At 48.3% G+C, this 18,678-nt stretch overlaps 1 protein-coding gene across 3 annotated transcripts in view; it reads right to left on the bottom strand.

Annotated features, from left to right (window-relative positions):
- The window catches only part of TRIM44 (TRIM family member 44), a 102,914-nt gene extending 87,400 nt beyond the window's left edge, over nucleotides 1-15,514 (bottom strand). For all 3 annotated transcript variants that reach the window (XR_015949843.1, XM_035116243.3, XM_060274813.2), the window contains exons 1-2: nucleotides 14,388-15,514; nucleotides 7,353-7,430 (exon numbers count right to left, since the gene is read on the bottom strand). Coding sequence is in view for 2 of the 3 variants with exons in the window: in XM_035116243.3 (XP_034972134.3) it covers nucleotides 7,353-7,430; nucleotides 14,388-14,792 (483 nt within the window). In the remaining variant the exon portion in view is untranslated. The remainder of the gene's footprint in view (nucleotides 1-7,352; nucleotides 7,431-14,387) is intronic.
- Between the last annotated feature and the right edge of the window lie 3,164 nt (nucleotides 15,515-18,678).

Genomic DNA, 18,678 nt, shown 5'->3' with positions numbered 1-18,678 from the left:
CTGGTATGCAGACCCCAGGATACTTCCCATATGAGACACAACTCTCAAGAATTCACCACCCCAGTTGGAAACAATCAGCAAAGGCTTAAGAACCAAGGCAAATATAGGTTTAGGCTGCACACATTAAACCATGGTTTCTTGAACAAACCATGCTTAAGCCAAATGATGCTCAGCAGACCATCAAAGAAACTATGGTTTGTTTCATTATACAGATTTGCTTCTACCACACCTACTTCCCACCATCAGCTGTCTCTGTGCCTGATTACCCTTAAGCATCACCCAACAGTCACTGGCGCCTTCTATTCCCACCAGGGAAAACATCCACACTCCTTTGCAGCCTGTAGTTTAACCCTTTTCTTCCACTTCTTCACTCTACAATCACTTTCTATTTTTCATTCCCCAAACCACATCACAATTTTTGAAGTAGCAATATTTCCTCCCCTGTACATTTACTTGAAAAGCTGCTCACATTTAAAGGAGGGATATTCCCAAAAAAGTTCATTTGCCAACCAAACCAACCAAGCACCCAGCAGCGGAAATGTCTACAAAAGAACAGCTCAAAGAAATTCCTTTTAAGTTTGTTTTTTCTGAAATAAATTTTTATTTATTTTCTATCAACATTAATGCATCATTGACATGATATACATTATATACACCAGGATACACGGCGTGACTTCCCTCCTTCCAGCAGGTGATAAGTTATTTCACTCTTATATCGTATTGTCTAATTAAATATATATGAACCATTATGAGAGTTATGTTATTACCACTAAAGTTTTCATACCTTTTGTCACAGTGGCCGGAGTGGACTACTTCAGAGTAACGACGCTACGCAGCTCTGCATTTTATTCTTTTATTGGTGCTGCGTATTTACAGTGCTCAAGTCATTGCTATTTACACAGAGTGATGTGGTCAGTCGGTTTCAGAACCTCCTAATGGCTTTTGGCGCGTCTTTCTCCAACACAAAAGCTTTGGCAGACCCATCCTCTTTCCCCTCCTCTTTCTGCGTAATTCCGGAGTTGGGGGGATGGGTCTCCCGCCCTTATTCGCCCCTTCCTGTCCCACCTGGGACCCTGGCTCCTCTACCTTGCCTGAGCCTCGGACACGACTTCCTGCTTCCCCACTGGAATCGGAACTCTCTCTGCTTCCCCCTGTGCTCGGGGATTGGCTTGAACTTAGGAGGGGAGGGACTTCGCGATATCCCCTGTCCCTCACATCCACCCCCCTCCCAAGCTCTCCTTCACCCCTCCCCAGGTCCCCCCCAGGTGTCGGTGACGACTGGAAGCCTAAGAACTCAGTGCTTTCCGAGCCCGTTGGTGTGAACACCTCCCCCCAGTCCTGCAAGCCCCCCCCTTCCGCCTGGGAGGACGGGAATCCCAAAAAGTCTGTGGCGTCAGAGCTGGTGGGGGTAAAAATGTTCTGCCAATCTGCTCCTTCCTCTGACTGGGTGGATCTCGGTGACACCCATACCTCATCCTCTGGTTCCTCAAACTCCGCTTCCCAGCGCCATGGTGAACTGCTCTCCCGTGCTTCCTCCCCCTCCCCCTCCCTTTCCATGTGCCAGGGCTTGGGTCTATGGGGAAAAAGGGTGTGAAATTCTTCTACCAGGAATTCCTCCTGTATCTGAGTGGCTGGGACCCATTCATTCTGGGACGGTGGAGCATCCTCCCATGCCATGAGGTACTCCAGGCCCCCCACCCCCCACCTTGAATCCAGGATGGCTGTGGCCTCATTGAGTTGCTCCCTGCCTTCCCTCTCCCCCCCTCCCTCAGGGGTTTGTTCGCTGTCTCGGAGCCTGCTGCTTTCCCTGTACGGCGACAGCAGCGATCTATGAAACACTGGGTGCACCCTCATGTCCTCTGGCAGTGCCAGCCTGTATGCCACCGGGTTGACCTGTTGCGTGACCGTGAAGGGGCCCAACCTTCTGGGCGCCAGCTTTTTGCATCGCCCTCTGATGGGAAGGCCCTCCGAGGACAACCAAACTTTGTCCCCCACCCTAATGACCTCCCCCGGTCGCCTGTGGCGATCTGCCCCCCTCTTGTACGCTTCCTTGGCTCTCTCCAAGTGTTCTCTGAGCTGCTGGTGCACCGTCTCCAGTTCCTCTGCCCAATCCTCAGCCTGTGGGCCCTCCTCCTCCTCCTCCCCCTCCCTCTCAGGGAAAGATCTGAGGTCACGCCCGTAATTGGCCTTAAAGGGCGACACCCCTGTGGAGACGTGCACCGCATTGTTGTAGGCAAATTCTGCCAGTGGCAGGCGATCCACCCAGTCCGTTTGCCTCTGGCTGACGTAGCATCTCAGGTACTGCTGCAGAATGGCGTTGACCCTCTCCGCCTGTCCATTGGTCTGCGGGTGTCTAGCCGTCGACAAGCTGACCTCCACCTGCAGGAGGTTCATGAGCCGCCGCCAGAACCTGGAAACAAATTGGCGGCCACGATCCGAAATAACCCTTAAGGGTAATCCATGCAGTCTGAATACGTGATCCACAAACAGTTTGGCTGTCTCTTCTGCCGAGACCGCCCTGGCACACGGTATAAAGTGGCACATTTTGGACATGAGGTCCACCACCACCAACACTGCGGTCTTGCCCCTGGAAGAAGGCAGATCTGTGATGAAGTCCATGGACACCACTTCCCACGGCCTGTGTGGCGTGGCTAAGGGCTCCAGCAATCCCGGTGGTGCTGCTCTGACCACCTTTGCCCGCTGGCAGGTGTCACAGCCCCGTACATAGTCTCGAACATCTTCCCGCACCCCTGGCCACCAGAAGTGTCTCATGACTAGGTGAGTGGTTTTGTCCCTCCCAAAATGACCCGCCGTTGGGTTGTCGTGCATCTGCTTGAGGACCGTACGTCTAAGCTGGGTGGTGGGCAGGTACAGTGCACCCTTGTAGAAAAGCAGCCCCCTGCGTTCTGCAAAGTCTTTTGCCTGCTCCCCCCCCCTCTCAGTTCTCTGAAGATGCGGTTGGCAAATTCATCCGCTGCCGTCAGTGCTGTGAGTTCTGCCTCGCTCACCACTGCTGCTCCGCAGGACCATGCTGACGGGGGGAAAATGTGCCTGGGTGCCGGTGGCGCCTCCTCCTCCATGTACTCTGGCTTGCGGGAGAGGGCATCCGCCCTGACATTCTGCTCTCCCGGGATGTAGTGTATGGAGAAGTTGAAGTTCGAGAAGAACTCTGCCCACCGTATCTGCCGCTGGTTGAGCACCCTGGCAGTTCTCCAGAACTCCAGGTTCTTGTGGTCTGTGCACACCTGGATGGGGTGCTTGGCGCCCACCAGGAAGTGTCTCCAGTGCTGGAACGCAGCGTGGATCGCCAGAAGTTCCCGATCAAACACTGTGTAGTTTCGCTCTGGCTGAGTCAATTTCCTGGAGAAGAAGGCACAGGGTCTCCACTCTCTGTTGGCGTCCAGTTGCAACAAAATGGCGCCCACAGCTTTATCAGAAGCATCTGTCTCCACGCGTAGGGGCGCGTCCTGAACCACGTGGAACAGGTTCTGGTCTGAGGCGAACACCCTCTTGAGGCTTTCGAACGCTGCTTGCGCCTCTGGTGTCCACCTGAACTTCTGCTTGCCTCTCAGGCAGTCAGTGATGGGAGCCGTAACGCGAGAGAAGTTCTTGATGAACTTCCTGTAGAAGTTGGCGAAGCCTAGTAGGCGTTGGGCATCTTTGCGAGTCCTGGGGCTGTGCCAGTCCAGGATGGCCTGCACCTTGTCCTTGTCCATCGCCAGCCCCTTGTCTGACAGCTTGTAGCCCAGGAAGTCCACCTCCTTGGTGTGAAACTTGCACTTCTCCAGCTTCACATACAGGTGGTTCTCCTTCAGGCGCTGCAACACCTCCCTGACATCTTTCACGTGCTGCACTGGGTCGTTGGAGTAAATAAGGATGTCATCCAGGAAGACCAAGCATTTCCTGAAGAGGAGGGACCCCAGGACGTGGTGCATGAAGGCCTGGAAGCATGCTGAGCCCCCTTGCAACCCGAAGGGCATCACCAGATATTCAAAAGAGCCCAGAGGCGTGAACATCGTGGTTTTCCATTCATCGCCTTCCCGGATCCTGATCAAGTTGTACGCCCCCCTCAGGTCCAGCTTGGTGAAAATCTTGCCCCTGCGTGCCGCTGTCAGGAGATCATCCACTCTGGGCATGGGGAAAGCCACTGGCTCTGTCACCGAATTCAGCCGTCTAAAATCCACCACAAGACGGCGCTGTTGCGTGTCTTTCTTGTCCACCCAGAAGACCGGGCTGCCCCCTGCTGCCTTGCTTTCTCTGATGAACCCCCGCTTGAGGTTCTTGTCGATGAAAGGGCGCAGATCTTCCAGTTCCTGGTCTGACATGGCGTACAGCTTGGCTGGGGGTATAGTTGCCCCTGGTACCAGGTTGATCTGGCAGTCAAAAGGCCTGTGTGGGGGTAGGTGGTCGGACTCCGCTTCGCTGAAGACCTCCTGCAGGTCCCAGTACGGCTTGGGTATCGCTTCACCCCCTTTGACGTGCATGGTGGCCACCGTGGCTATCGGAGGCCCCTCCCCTGGTTGGTGCTGCATGCAATGTTCCAGGCAAAAGTCCGATCCAAAAGTGATGCATCTCTGGTGCCAACTTATGGAGGGGTCATGGCGCGCCAGCCAGCTCATGCCCAAAACGATGGGGGGGTCTGAGATGGTGGTGACGTTGAATGCCAGTGTCTCTGAGTGCCTTCCAACCGTCATTCTCATGGGGGGGGTTTGATGAGTGATGGCCCCTCCCAGCAGCTCTCTGCCGTCAATGGTTGCCACGTGCAGAGGAAAATCCAGCTGCAGAAGCTGGATCTGGTGCTCTTCTGCAAAGTTTCTCGAGAAGAAGTTCGCTGACGCCCCACTGTCAATTAGGGCGAGGACTGTCAGGGGATAGCCATTTGGAAGCGTGAGCGTCACTTCTAGAACCACTCCTGCTCTGGGAGGGGTGGGCTGGCTCTGCTCCTCTCTGTGCGGGTGGGTGGGCTGGGGCTGTTGTCTGCTGACTGTGCCTGGCTGCCGCCCCTTGTCTCCTGCAGCCAGGCTTTCCCGTTTCCCTGCTGTGGTGCTGCTTCAGTGGGGGAGGGCACAACCGTTCCCGCCTTTCCTTGCCACTCCCTGCGATGTGGGCAGTCTCTGACGAGATGCTGGGGGGAGTTGCAGAGAAAGCAATTCCCACCCCTTCCCTCCTTGCGTCTTGGCGCCGCTGGGGTTTGAAAAGCCCGCGCGCGCGCGCTATCAATCTGCATGGGTTCCTGGTCCTGACTGGCCCCAGGCGTGGCTTGAAAGGGTTGTTGGGGGAGTGGCTTCTCCTGCGACCGTGGGAACCAAGCCCGCTTTGCGCGCGTTGCTTGCTTGTCGCTCCACCGGGATTCCTGTCTCACCCCCACCGCCAGAGCCGCTTTGCTCAGCTGATCCATATTACTGGGCTTTGGACCTCTCGAGAGCTCATCCTTCACCTCCTCATGCAACCCCAAGTAGAACGCCGCTTGCATTGGGGGGGACTCTAGTTCCCACCCCCATCTGTGCACCAGCATGGTGAATTTCGCCCAATACGCGCGAACTGTCATATTTCCTTGGCGTAAATTATGAAGTTCCTCCTTAGTCTGGTCCATATGACTATCGGACGAATACATCGTTTTCAAACCTTCTAGAAATAGTTTGACATTCTTCATGCAAGGATTCCTTGTTGCAATTAACGGTCTTAGCCACTCCCTGGCTGCCCCGGTAAGGTGCTCCACAATAAACGCTACCCTGTGCTCATCATCAGGGAACTCATCGTGGTGCAGCTCAAGAGCATACACAATCTCAGTCTCAAAGCCCTGAAATTCCCTCGGGTCTCCATTGAACTTGCTTACTAGGGTCCCGGCTCTCCTTCCTGGCAGCACTTGGACTTGGGGTGCCCCTCCCGCCTTGTTTTTCTCTGCATCCAGCTTGTTTTGGAGGTCTACCGCCACCGCCCTTAATTGCTGCTCTTTTTCCTGAAGCGCTCTCACCTGTTCCGCAAGTTGTAGCCGGTCGTCCTGGACCTTCTTAGTCTCCTCTTTAGCTGCCTTCAATTCCCCCTGCGCCTGCAGCGACAGCTGCTGCAGTTCTTGCTGGGCTTGCTCCGCGATCTGCCGCCATTTCTCCGCCTCTGACACGCTCATCCCGGCAACTCCAAAGTAGCCCAAAAAGGATTAGGAGGTTGCTGTCACAGTGGCCGGAGTGGACTACTTCAGAGTAACGACGCTACGCAGCTCTGCATTTTATTCTTTTATTGGTGCTGCGTATTTACAGTGCTCAAGTCATTGCTATTTACACGGAGTGATGTGGTCAGTCGGTTTCAGAACCTCCTAATGGCTTTTGGCGCGTCTTTCTCCAACACAAAAGCTTTGGCAGACCCATCCTCTTTCCCCTCCTCTTTCTGCGTAATTCCGGAGTTGGGGGGATGGGTCTCCCGCCCTTATTCGCCCCTTCCTGTCCCACCTGGGACCCTGGCTCCTCTACCTTGCCTGAGCCTCGGACACGACTTCCTGCTTCCCCACTGGAATCGGAACTCTCTCTGCTTCCCCCTGTGCTCGGGGATTGGCTTGAACTTAGGAGGGGAGGGACTTCGCGATATCCCCTGTCCCTCACATCTTTGTAATTAACTTTAGCATATTCAACGAATTTACTCCATTGCAATTTGAACTTTCCTTCGTCCTGGTCCCGGATTCTATAGGTTAGATTGGCCATTTCCATGTATTCTAAAAGCTTCGACTGCCACTCACTAATTGATGGAAAAGAAAATCCTTTTAAGTTTTAAGTTCCAGCGCATTATGCAGCTGTGAAGCAAAGAAGGGTGTGGTGGATTTGGGGTGGAGGGCCCAATGTCGTACCTCAGCGCGACATTGATTTTCAACTGATGGGCCTACTGATTTGCAGCCTAATGTGGGTAACAAAAGCAATGCTATCACAACGAAAATATATGGGTTTTAAACGCTAATCAACTGGTCCCCAAATCTGTGTTTGGGTTAAAGGTAGGCACTGGGTCTGAAAAGGTGTCCTAAGTTACAATAGGCTTGAGCTGCAAATGCTATGCAAATCTTCTTGGAGGAAGGGCTGTATACGGATGAGATAAATAAATAATATAAAAAATCATAACCACAATTACATGCTGTTTAGGGAAGAAAATTACGGACTGTGCATTTCAAGTCATAAAATGAAAGCGGGCAGGCGGGGTGGGGGAGAAGAGAGAAAGAGACTACTTATCTCTAGGCACATACGAAGCTGGCAAAAAAAAATTTGACTGACAGGCTTAATTAGATCTTAATGTAACGTGCAGATAGTCGTTAGCAAGCATTTTTCTCAAGGAGAATGAAAAGACAAAAAAAAGGCACTTTATTAACTTACTTTGGGGTCTGCGCACTTGAACTTTAACCTTTCCACCATATCTAGCATGGCCACCTTCAGGTCCACATGCTCTCGGTTCTGAAAGACAAAGAGGGCAACGGTCATGAGACTCTTTTCAACTCTACAAAGGCAACAAGGATTTCCACAAGACAGCTTGGAGGGGGGAAGGGAGGGGGAGCACCAATCTTTCAGCACTTTCTATTAGCTAAGTTGCTATGAGCCCCTGAATACATTCACTCATTCTTCTGGGACTGAGGTTAAGCAAGCAGAGGTCTCAACGAAGAAGAAATGTCTCTGCCAAGAGCACTGGGGAAACTATTGGAATGAAAATTAAATGCAATTGCACAGGCCAAATCATTCATTGCTGGTGTCACATGGCTCAGCTTCAAGCAGGCTCAAATCCTGTTAGATGCTCAGTATTTTTCATCTCTCACTGAAGTCAAGAAGGCAGCCATCTGCAAGGGGTGACTCAGTACCCTTCAGCGTAAAGGCCGAGCGCAGAATATGCTGGGCAATGGTGACCTGGCTCCATGTTTCATTTATTTTCTGTAATTGGTATTGGCCGTCTGATAATTTAATCCTGCACTTCTGTGCTTCCAATTGTAAGATGGAGCAGACGGAAAGAACTAATTAAGGAAGTAATCAAGAGTTCACACTTCAAGAAAGGCCCAAAGCACAAAGCACTTGCAGAATCCCGGGAATATTTGTTACTTTTGCTTGAACTATTCTCTCTCCAAAACTAAATCGCAGCTCATAGCTAAGGGACGGGGAGGCATCAGTAGTGAAACAAGCAATTCAGAGAGGCACACTTGGACTATTTAGTATTTTTCTGTCCTTCCTAACATGACTTACAGTTTAGACAATAACTTTTTCTGATTGCCTGAGATATTTTGAATTTTATCCTCAGTATTTGTCAACCAAAACTTAAAAGATCCAGCATTAGCTCCTGAAAGATATTTTGGACTTTTCAGCGTTTACATATGGATGTCATGCTAAACCAGGCATCCCCAAACTTCGGCCCTCCAGATGTTTTGGACTACAGTTCCCATCATCCCTGACCACTGGTCCTGTTAGCTAGGGATGTTGAGAGTTGTAGTCCCAAAACATCTGGAGGGCTGCAGTTTGGGGATGCCTGTGCAAAACCAATGTTTTATCATGATAGAACAAGATTAGAGTTGCCTCCCCTTGTTCCCTCTTCACCCCTCCAATACAGCTGAGGAGCTGTTCAGAAGCTTTCACTTCCATATTCTATTAGTCACACCCTGCTGTATTGTCTGACTTCCAGCAAGCTGTGGTTAGTTTTAAGGTTGGTTTGTTGAAACAAGCCAGCTTCAAACCACGACTTACAAAGCTGGCTTTCACTAGGCACAGATTAATCCAAGTTTAGGGTTTGGACATAACAGTAAACAAAGGGTGAGAAAGCTCTTCAAGCCTAAGGGCTGCCTTCCCTCATATGCAATATTCTGGAGACCATGTGCTGAGAAGCAAAAGTGGGCAGAGCTTGAAGCAAAATAGACTGGAGCAATGGACGTGACTTTGTGCAGGAGGTTACACTCCAGCAAGCATTTGAATTTAGCCAGGCGCAAGGTGCATTTTGCACCTATTGGCCACCTGAGACGAAGTGAAGTTGCCAGGGCGCCCGGATGGCGCCTGACGTCTCCACCATCTGGAGGTGCATTCCTGGGGGGCACACACTAATATATCCCATCCTGAAGAATTCTATCTGTTATATTTTATCTACACAATCATAATGAATTATAGGAACCAAAAGGTTGTAATGAAAAATACAACTTTTGAGCTATCTGGCCCCAAAATGGCAACTAGATATTCTGTTTTGGCTACTGTAACCCTGGTTTAAGGAGCCATTCGGCACCTAGCTTGTATATCTAACACTGACCCCAGCCACACGAAAGCCAGAGGTTCTACACACACAAACACACACCCCTCTATCTTCCATCCAGGCAAACAAGAGGTGTTACCACAGTCCAAGGGCACTTTCAGCCAGGCAAAAGCACTCTCAAAGAGTGTGGACCAGTGCTGGTGAGGGGTTGTGGTTTCAAAAGAGTCTCAAGGGCTGGACAGAGAGGCCTGGAGAACCACATTCAGACTTGTAGGCCTGAGGTTCCCCACCCTTGCATTAGGCTGCTGTTAACCAAAATCAGAAGCAAAAGCTTTTGAACTCCTCATCAGTTACACCAGGGAGAAAAAGGAGAGCATGCGGGCATTCCAAGAGGATAGGCTTGTTCCATTCATGAGAAACCATGGTTTGTGATGTCCAAACACAATAAGAACAGGACACTTTGCAAATTGTTGTTTTGGTGCCTAAATAGTCACCAGTTTTGAATTCTGGCAGCCTTCCAATTCCACTACATCACGGCAAACACTTCATCCAAGATCTATTTATACTGGGCTGCTCCCAATGAAATACACTTTCTGTAGTTATACACAATTTGGATACACTTCCTCAGCATTTTCCAACAATGACAAATGCAATCACTCCCACATCCATGTCCCCAGGAAGGTGCCTGCAGGCTTCGAAAAACTAGCTGCCTGTGACTGTGAGGCAATACTTAAATACACTCCTATGTATGGGCTAACTCATGCATCGTAGCCAGTAAAAATAAAATCGGCTTCATATGTTCAACATTTGGAAAGATCCAAGTCTAAACATTTGGTTGTGCAGGCTTACATGTTCAGGTGTTTTAGAAAAATTAAATTCAGTAATCTTACATCATTTCTGGCCCCAAAGAGAGCATCTTGGAAATAAAGGTTGTATAAACCAAAACCAACTGTGAGGATTAAATGAGAGCTGCTCTACGATATAGTCTTAGGTGCATGGGCCAAGTCATTCTTGGTTCAAAACCTACCTTAGTCATGGTAGCTGGCCTTAGGCTAATAAATGTTTTCTTAATAGGCTCCTCATCTGCCATACCAGAACAATATTGACTTGGCTTACAGCATTGTTATAAGGGTTACTGAAATAATGTCTGTGAAACACTTCAAACATTGTCCCCCCCCCCCTCCACAGCAAGGGGTAAGGATGAGGAGGAAGAGAAACAAAGTTATTGAAATAAGAAGTTCAAACTAGCAAGGGAACTTATTTCATCAGAAGTTAAAGCTGTTTCAAGAAAATCTTGCATCCTGATTGTGATGACCTCAATATTACACAGAGAAACTTCATTAGCTCAGTCAGTAGAGCATGAGACGCTTACTCTCAAGGCTGTGAGTTCGATCCCTGTGTTGGGGGAAAGATTCCTGCATTTCAGGGAGTTGGACTAGATGCCTCTTGTGGCCCCTTCCAATTCTATGGTTCTTTTCTACCTTATCCAACCCTTTATTCGGTTAACACTGAATCTGCTTGCATAATCAGGAGGGAAATTCAAGATTGAGCTATACTAAGAGTGAGGACTATGGCAATGTCACATGGCCATATAAGCATACAATATATATATCCAGATTAGGCAGAGTTGTATGTCAGTAGGTTTTCCATGTGTCTACAGATATGAGAATCTCTTGTCTAAATAATATGCACAACTTATTCCCAGCCAGCCTTGTGGAACTGATGTTCCATTTCCAGTTTATTATTGTCTGAACATCAAAACTTGTTCTACACAGCACTCAGACATGATACTCTGATTTGCAGACTTGTGGAAGGTAGCCCATGTCTTCTAAATGTTGCATGACAAGCACCTCTTAAGAGGCAGCAGAACAGAAATAAGATGGTGGAATGAGCTGTGCCACTTCAGACTGCAGGTAGAGAATCACAATTTTAAAAAATGTTCCTTTGTGTAAAATAACTCCCAAAAAGAAATCAGTACAGTGCAGAGAACTTAGTTGAAACAGAGAACAATTCTTCTCAAGTTTACTACTTAAAGGGATATGTCTTCCCAACCCACTGATGAATTAAAAGTCGTCGTCATCATCATCATCTCCCTACATACAATGTTAAGTACATTTCATTCCACCACTTCTTTCCAATTTACTCATGAAGTGTCTCTCCAGAAGCCAATTTATACAGAAGAAGCAAAAGGGCATTTCTTGTGCAAATTTTCAATGCATGCCTTGTCACATTTAAATCCACTCACTACACACAGTGGCCTATTTTCATATAACATCATCGTATAAGCCATAGATCACTGGTGTTATCATGAATGAGGTGGAAAACAAACATCAAAACTAACTTTGCATTACAAGCAAGCCAGCACTCATGGCTTGCTCCTCTTCAAGCAAACAGAAGAAAAATTGTTTGCGGTAACCCATAGTTTGTTTGGAACAGTGGCTTACTCTTATGTGTACAAACAGGGCCACTGCCAATACACAAATTGTTACTACCGGTAGCAGCTTGACAGTGAGAAGTGCAGTGCAATTGCCCACATGGCCAACTACATAGTCCTCCTCTTATTTATCAGCCACAAAGGATGCTGAGGAATGGTTTGCATATTACTTCCCCCTCCCTTCAGTTTCCACATAAGGAAAAGGAGAGGAAATGGGCAAAGCTGCAAAGCTTTGAAAGAATGATCACAGGAGACCTTACACACCAAACTGGCAATGCTTCTTAAAACCTGTTCATCAGTTTTGTGTGTTATACAAGTATCAATCTGACCAATCCTCTAGATGCCCACTTTTCCCACTGTCTCCCGGAATATATTGAGGGAAATGAAATATTTCATCCAGAAATAAACAAAAGTTGTTGTTGTTGTTGTTGTTGTTTTAAAAAAAGAACTGTAAGGCACAGTATTCTGTGGGCACACAGTAAAGATGCTGGAAGTTAAAATAAGTCCCACATCCCCCACCCCCATCTATATGCACTGAGTCCTTTTAAAAGCATACCAAGAACAAGAGGAGTCTGTTTCTCACTGGAAGTTGCAAGCCTGCAGAATACCTCCTCCCCCAAATCTATTTTGGCAGCTGGAAAAGTTAACACCATCATTGAAACACCTCCTACAGTTCTGTGAACAGCTACTTTTTTCTAGGGATCGCCCAAAAACAAACTGCCTATGTTTGACAGAAAGCCTAAAATTAGATGTATCAGCTGTTCTTTGGTTTGCATGGGATATTCTGTAACAGCAGACTATGGCAATGCTGGCTTCTCAGTCTCTGTTTCCTGCCTGAACAAGAGGAAATAGACACATTCAGCAAGAGAATGGCTACATACTACACCAGGGGTCAGCAAACTTTTTCAGCAGGGGGCTGGTCCACTGTCCCTCAGACCTTGTGGGGGGCCAGACTATAATTTGGGGGGGGGGTTGGACCTACAAACCGGATTTAGAAGGCGATTGGGCTGGACCTGGGCCTCGGGCCTTTTTTTGCCTATCCATGTACTACACAGTCAATAGAAATTCAGTAAACAATAGGTCAGATGTTGCCAACAAGCCAGGATAAGGACGTGATGTGTTAAAATTGGCTTATAAATCCTGGCTTGTTTAGAAGCCATTGACTACAGTTCCCAGTTTGCATGCAACAGGAAGCTATGGTTAAGTGCAGCTTCTTGATTTGTTTCCCTGCTCATTCGAGGGAGCTGCATGTGAGCACATAGCACATGTGCACAAGGTTCCTATGGTGGTGTACACTTAACAGCTAGTGAGAACTATTGCCTTCACACCCTGTTGGAAGGCAACAGGATAATCACTGCAGGAAATGGGACACTAGGGTAAATGTACCACTGAGCTCTTATGTTCTCATTCCCAAATACCATTGTATTTGGCAAAAACAAGGAGCAGGGATTGCAATAGCAACATACATGGTTGTCAGGCAGCAAGCAAGTTCCAAACACAGGGAAAGCAACAGCAAGGGATACATTTTAATCCAGATTTCCAGTGGTGACAGCTGCATAAAGCCAATTCCGAAACCACCTTCCCCGCCCCCTAAATTGACATGCCGTTCTCAGCTGCTTGATGGGCAGAAAATCAACATGTGCACTTCTCCATCAACATGAGATAGAATTCAGTTGTGGGATGAGCTGTTCCCATTGAATTTTTTCCTATCACAGCAATGTGAAATGCAGATAGTCTCTTTCAGGAAGGATGGTAACCTTAGCAGAAGTATACTGTACCACTTCCCCCTGGCTCTATAGGCATGATTCTTTACAACAAAGTTAACCCAGATTCCTTACTCAAGGAGATTCCCTCAAACTTCTTCCACTACATAGTTCTGGTCAACTCCTTAGACTTAGAGCTACTTTATAATAATTGAGGATTAAGGCTTGCAGTCTGAGGCTGCAATCCTATACACACTTGGGAGTAAGGTCCAATAAACTCAAGGTGCTCTACTAAAATTAGACCTGCAAAGTATTGTGCTGCAAGGCCTGTATTGTTGTTTCAGTTTTTTGTACACCGCTTAATGTTTTTAAATATATTAAGTGGTACAGAAATTAAATAATCACTCAATCCCTGCAGGTCATGATCCTCAGGGCTCCCACTGTGCCATCAATGGTCTTGTTGAGGAGAACCATTGCAATCATAAAGTCTGCTTACTGCAGGGAGCGAAAGGTAATTAACCAATTAGCTCTGGTTCTTTCTGACCATAGCACCACAGAAAATATGCATTCAACAACCTTCTGGTAAACAGAAAGTCGCTAACAAGGAGTCTGAAAGTACTTTCTGCTTCATCGGCCGGGGGAAGCACTTTTAGAGCCTATTTCTTAAAAGGAGAAACGGGCCATCAGACTTCCTTGCCCCGCCTCCACTTCTGCCACATCCCTTTCCGTCGGCCCCCGTCCTTCCTCTGCAGCTGGACGAAAGCTCCCGTGACTCTCCGAAGCGGCAGGGAAAGGGTGCACAAGCCACAGCACCCAGTCAGAGGGGTGGGACTGGTGAATTCTGCTACCCAGAAGAACGGACACCTGATAAACCCTTCCAGCAGCCAAACTTCCCAGTGCGCTTATGAACGCGCCTTCCGAAGTGGTCCCCGCTCGCAGCCCTTTAACAAGTGCGCTTCCCTGGGTGCCATGCTGCCTGCATCCAAACCAAAGGGGCGCCGCTGGCTTTCGGGCACCACGCGATCCTAGCCCAACTAGCGCCTGCTCAGGATCCTTACCCGGGCGGCTTCGTAGGCGTCGTTGAGTGTGATGATCTCATGCTGCCGGTGGGAGCCCGACACGGCGCACAGCACGCAGATGATCTTCTCGTGCTCCTTGCAGTACAAGCTGAGGTCTTCGCCGTGCTCCTCGCACTTCCTGCGCTCCGTCTTGCGCTCCCCTTCTCCGACTCCGGGGACCCGCTCCGGCTCCGCGGCCTCCCCGCCCGGTGGCTCCGCAGCGGCCACGCAAGCCGTCCGGTGGGCGCCGTACTTGCGGTTGTGCTCCTGGGCGTGAGGCCCGCAGAAGGAGAAGCCGCAGTCCTCGCAGGCCTGCACGGCCCTCTGCGCCTCGTCGGGCTCGCACACGTCGCAGGTGCCATCTTGGAAGCACTCGTCGCCGCTCGCTTTCCTCTCGGAAGCCATCGCCGGCCGAAGTGCTGGCCGGTGCTGGAAGGGAGCAAGCAGGCGGGGAAGACCAGGATGCCCGGGCCGCCTCGTCGCCTGCAAAGCGGAGCTCGCTCACTCACCTCCCGCGACAACTGTCCAGCCTTGGAGACTGAGCTCTGCGCTGCTGTTTTGCTTTCGTTGGCAAAAGCCACCTTTCTTTCGGGTCCTTGTTTATTTCCTGCCAGCTTCTTAGCAACTTTGGGCTAAGATCTCACACACACCAAAAAAATCCCTCCCAGTGTTTTTTCTTAACGGCACCCCTTGGTTCAGCCCCCCCCCCCCCGCTTTATTCCGAATCAAGCGCGCTAGTTTTGCTTCTGGAGCGCAGGGCCCTTGTGAGTGTGTGTGTGCATGCGCGTGTTTAACTTCCTGAGTCACTTAAAGCGGCGATGCTTTTGCTCCTCTGCTCTTGAGGGGCTGGCGCGAGCGCGGCCAAGCCATGGTGGTTTGAAAAGGGATTTCCTCATATGTGATTCATTATGACCTCTCTTTTATATAAATATAAAAATAATAAAAAGAGAGATTTCCTCTTGTGTTTAGAAGGGGGGAAATGCGCGCGCGTTTCTGTACCCGGTTGAAAAGCCAGGCATGTTCTTTGGGAGCGGAGCCTCAAGCAGCACAAAGCAGCAGAAGCTCTTTGAAGTCGAGAGAATGTTTTCTTTTTCCCACTATTGTACTAAGAGGAGATAAAGGAAAGAAGCAAATTGGCTGGTTCTCTTTCTTGGCTTCAGGGTGCCTTGAAAACTAGGATTTGCCATTCCAAAAAGGAAGTTTTTTCTTTTCTTTTTAATGCAGATTTGTTTAAGCCTCAATTTGCAGCAAGTAGCCTACTATAGCACATTGTTTCTGATCAGGCTGTTCGCTGGGCCCCCAAAGCTTGGTTTCCAAGCCTGTGTTCCAGAGGACAAAGGAGATGAACCATGGCCAAAAAGGTGAAGGAAATTGTTAACTGGCCATTTCCACAACTCCTTTATTCACTGAGTTCAGTGAGTTACTTCCAAGTAACTGAGAGTAAGGGCTAGTTACCAGAGAGTTGTACCCGTAGATCAGCCATTGCCAACCAGGTGTTCTGGATTACAACACCCATCAACAGCCGCACTTGCAGAGGTTGATGGGAGTCGTGGTCCAAAACATTTGGAGGTCGTCAGATTCACAAAGGCTGCAATAGATAATACTTCTGTATGTTTGCATGGGCTAAATATACAGTACAGTATATGTATTGATCAATAAGGGTTCTAAATGTTTACATTGTTGGAGATTTGTTGCCTCAAGCAGCAAGTGTGTTTCAAAGAGGTAGTTTATAGCAGAAAAGTTGTGTTGCCAATTGGGCAGGTAGTATGTCCATTGACATCTGAGACGGCAGTCATAACTTCATGTTTTGGTCAAACGTTCAGCTCTTCTATAGCTAGAAAGTTAATTTCAATGGCAAACCCAGCATTACATGATCTGAGATTATAACATTTCCCTTTATGGTAGCCCGAAATGGATTCAGCGCTGACTGAATTTAGTTCGGCTCATAATTAAACGCCTAGTTTGCAAAATTGCTACAGCAACTCTGCTCTGCTTCAGATTACTTGAACATGAAAACATCCCATGGCGATTGCTGGTGCGTGACTTGCCCTGATGTTACAGTGGAGCCAATAGCATCAGGAAATCAAACAAAACTTAAGAAAAACAACTTGGCATCTGCACAGTGCCTCATATGTCATGAAGCAGATTTGCCAGTCAGAGGTGTGCCAAAATTGCGCCTGTATCAAAGATGCTTGGGCAGTTGCTTAATTTGCTACTTATAATGAAATATATGTTTGTGCCTCTTCAGCCATTGCATTTTGGGGGATATACTCCTCCCAGGGGGTTGTTAGGAGAGGGTAGTACCTCTTGCTCCTTCTGGAGTGGTTTGTCCACCTTGGGTCCCCACCCTGCACTTGGCTCTCACCTGTGGCTCCTACCGGTAGAAGCAGCAGGCATGTGACAGCAGCCACACCCTGGGAAAAGGCTTTGACTGGCCGGCTAAACCAGGTGAGGGTAGCCGATGGGTCTCAAACCCTCAGTGAGATCAGGTGGTCCCCTGCATGCAAGGACGGGCTCCTACAGATTGAGAGGAGGAGACCAATAGTGGGTCCAAGGATCAAGAAGACGGTTTCTGCATGAGCTGTAGAGGGAAATGAGGGGTAGATGTTACATTAAGCAGTATGTAAGTTCTTAAAATGAATGGGAGTCGCATCGCAAAGTGTTGTGACTGCCTGCTTAATGTCAGTATTGGGGTTATTGTTACTGTTGCAATTCCCTTTACATCAGGAGTGGGGAATCCTTCTCAGCTGAAGGGTTGCATTCACTTCACATGAATCTGCACACCAGTTATGGCTGAGGGAGAAGCAAAAGTAAGCGGAACAATCATTGTAAATTTTACCATTCTACAGTACGCTAGTTTCTACACACACACACACACACACACACACCCTATCCCTACCTCTTTATCCTCCATCCATACAAGTGAGAGGCATTACTGGAGCTCAAAAACATGTTCCAGCCAGGCAGAAACATTCAAGGAGGGTGCAAAGGAGACATGTGGCCTGGAGAGGGGTATATGGCTGGGAAGAGTCCCAAAAGCTGGATAAGAGGCTTAGAGGGCTGATTTTGGTCCCTGGGCCTGAGGTTGCCCACCACTTGTGTTACAGTATAACATGGTGGGAAGGGAGAGCTCACAGTTTAGACATCAGAGGTGAAGCACTAGTAAGTATATGAGAGGGAGAAAACAGAATGAAGAGAAGAAGCAATGTGTTTACAAACGATGAATGTGAGCAGATGAAAAAAAAACCCAAATTTAACTTTCTTGGATGTTATTAGGCTTCATTTTGGTTGGAGATGAGGGTGGGGGGTGGGTGGGTTAAGGATGAAGGAATGATCTGTAAACATCCAATGCTTTTGAGTGTGAGTTAAGGAGTAGTTAGTGATCTGGTCTAGAAGAAGAACATTGTGATTTTAATTGGGCTATTAAAAGCTTTTTGTGGGTATTTATCTTGATCTTTTATACATTGCTGCCTTTTATCTTCCATAGCTCAAGGGCCAGTTCAACAATTACTATCATAGCTTGTGAAAAATAGCTTTTGCAGTTCTACCCATTGGCTATTACAGACAGCTTCCTTATCATATGAACACATTCTCCCAGAATATATTAGGGATGGCAGGTCATAAACCAAGGCTTTTTGAAGCCTCAAAATTGTCTGCATTGTCACCAAGCTCCCTTCTATCCTCCTTCTACCGGTATCCTCCTATTATGTCTTATGCTCTCATGGTAGCTAATGGATAGGTCCTATTGAAGGGGAGGTCTGATACTATCTCCATTAACTAAGACATGTTAGTCTTGATGGCCTTTGGTTTGAGGTATCCAGTTCTCACCTGGATAATACTGTATACACACAGTGTTCTTGAGTTTACTGCTAACTTGCCTACCAGTTGACCCTCCTTATATGTTCTAGGCTTACTTCCTCATGCACCCTGGTGTCCAGCTTGTCAAAAGTTGCCTGGTATGATATCTTTATGTTGGCTATTGTTTTCCATTGGTTTTCCAGATATTCTGGCTGTTAGCCATAGGAGCTTCTTGGATACATGTGTATTGGTTCCTATGTGTTAACCATCTGCATTGGTGTCATATCTATGTTCCTCTCTTCTGATCCCATCTACATCTTGAGGAGCCCTAGTTGCTACTGCCCTGAATCTACTTGAGAATCCCACTTTCTTGGCACATGCAAGGAAGTACTGTGCTTGACCGGCAAGCCTGCTTCAACAAGCCTGCCTTTTTCTGTAAGTTGTATCTCTACCAACTCAGTTGAACACATGAATTGGGGCTTTTTAAAGCTAT

This window comes from Zootoca vivipara, chromosome 1 (genome assembly GCF_965207765.1).
Source record: "Zootoca vivipara chromosome 1, rZooViv2.hap1.1, whole genome shotgun sequence".
Lineage (NCBI taxonomy): Eukaryota > Metazoa > Chordata > Lepidosauria > Squamata > Lacertidae > Zootoca > Zootoca vivipara.
This window is presented reverse-complemented; position numbering and strand designations above follow the sequence as displayed.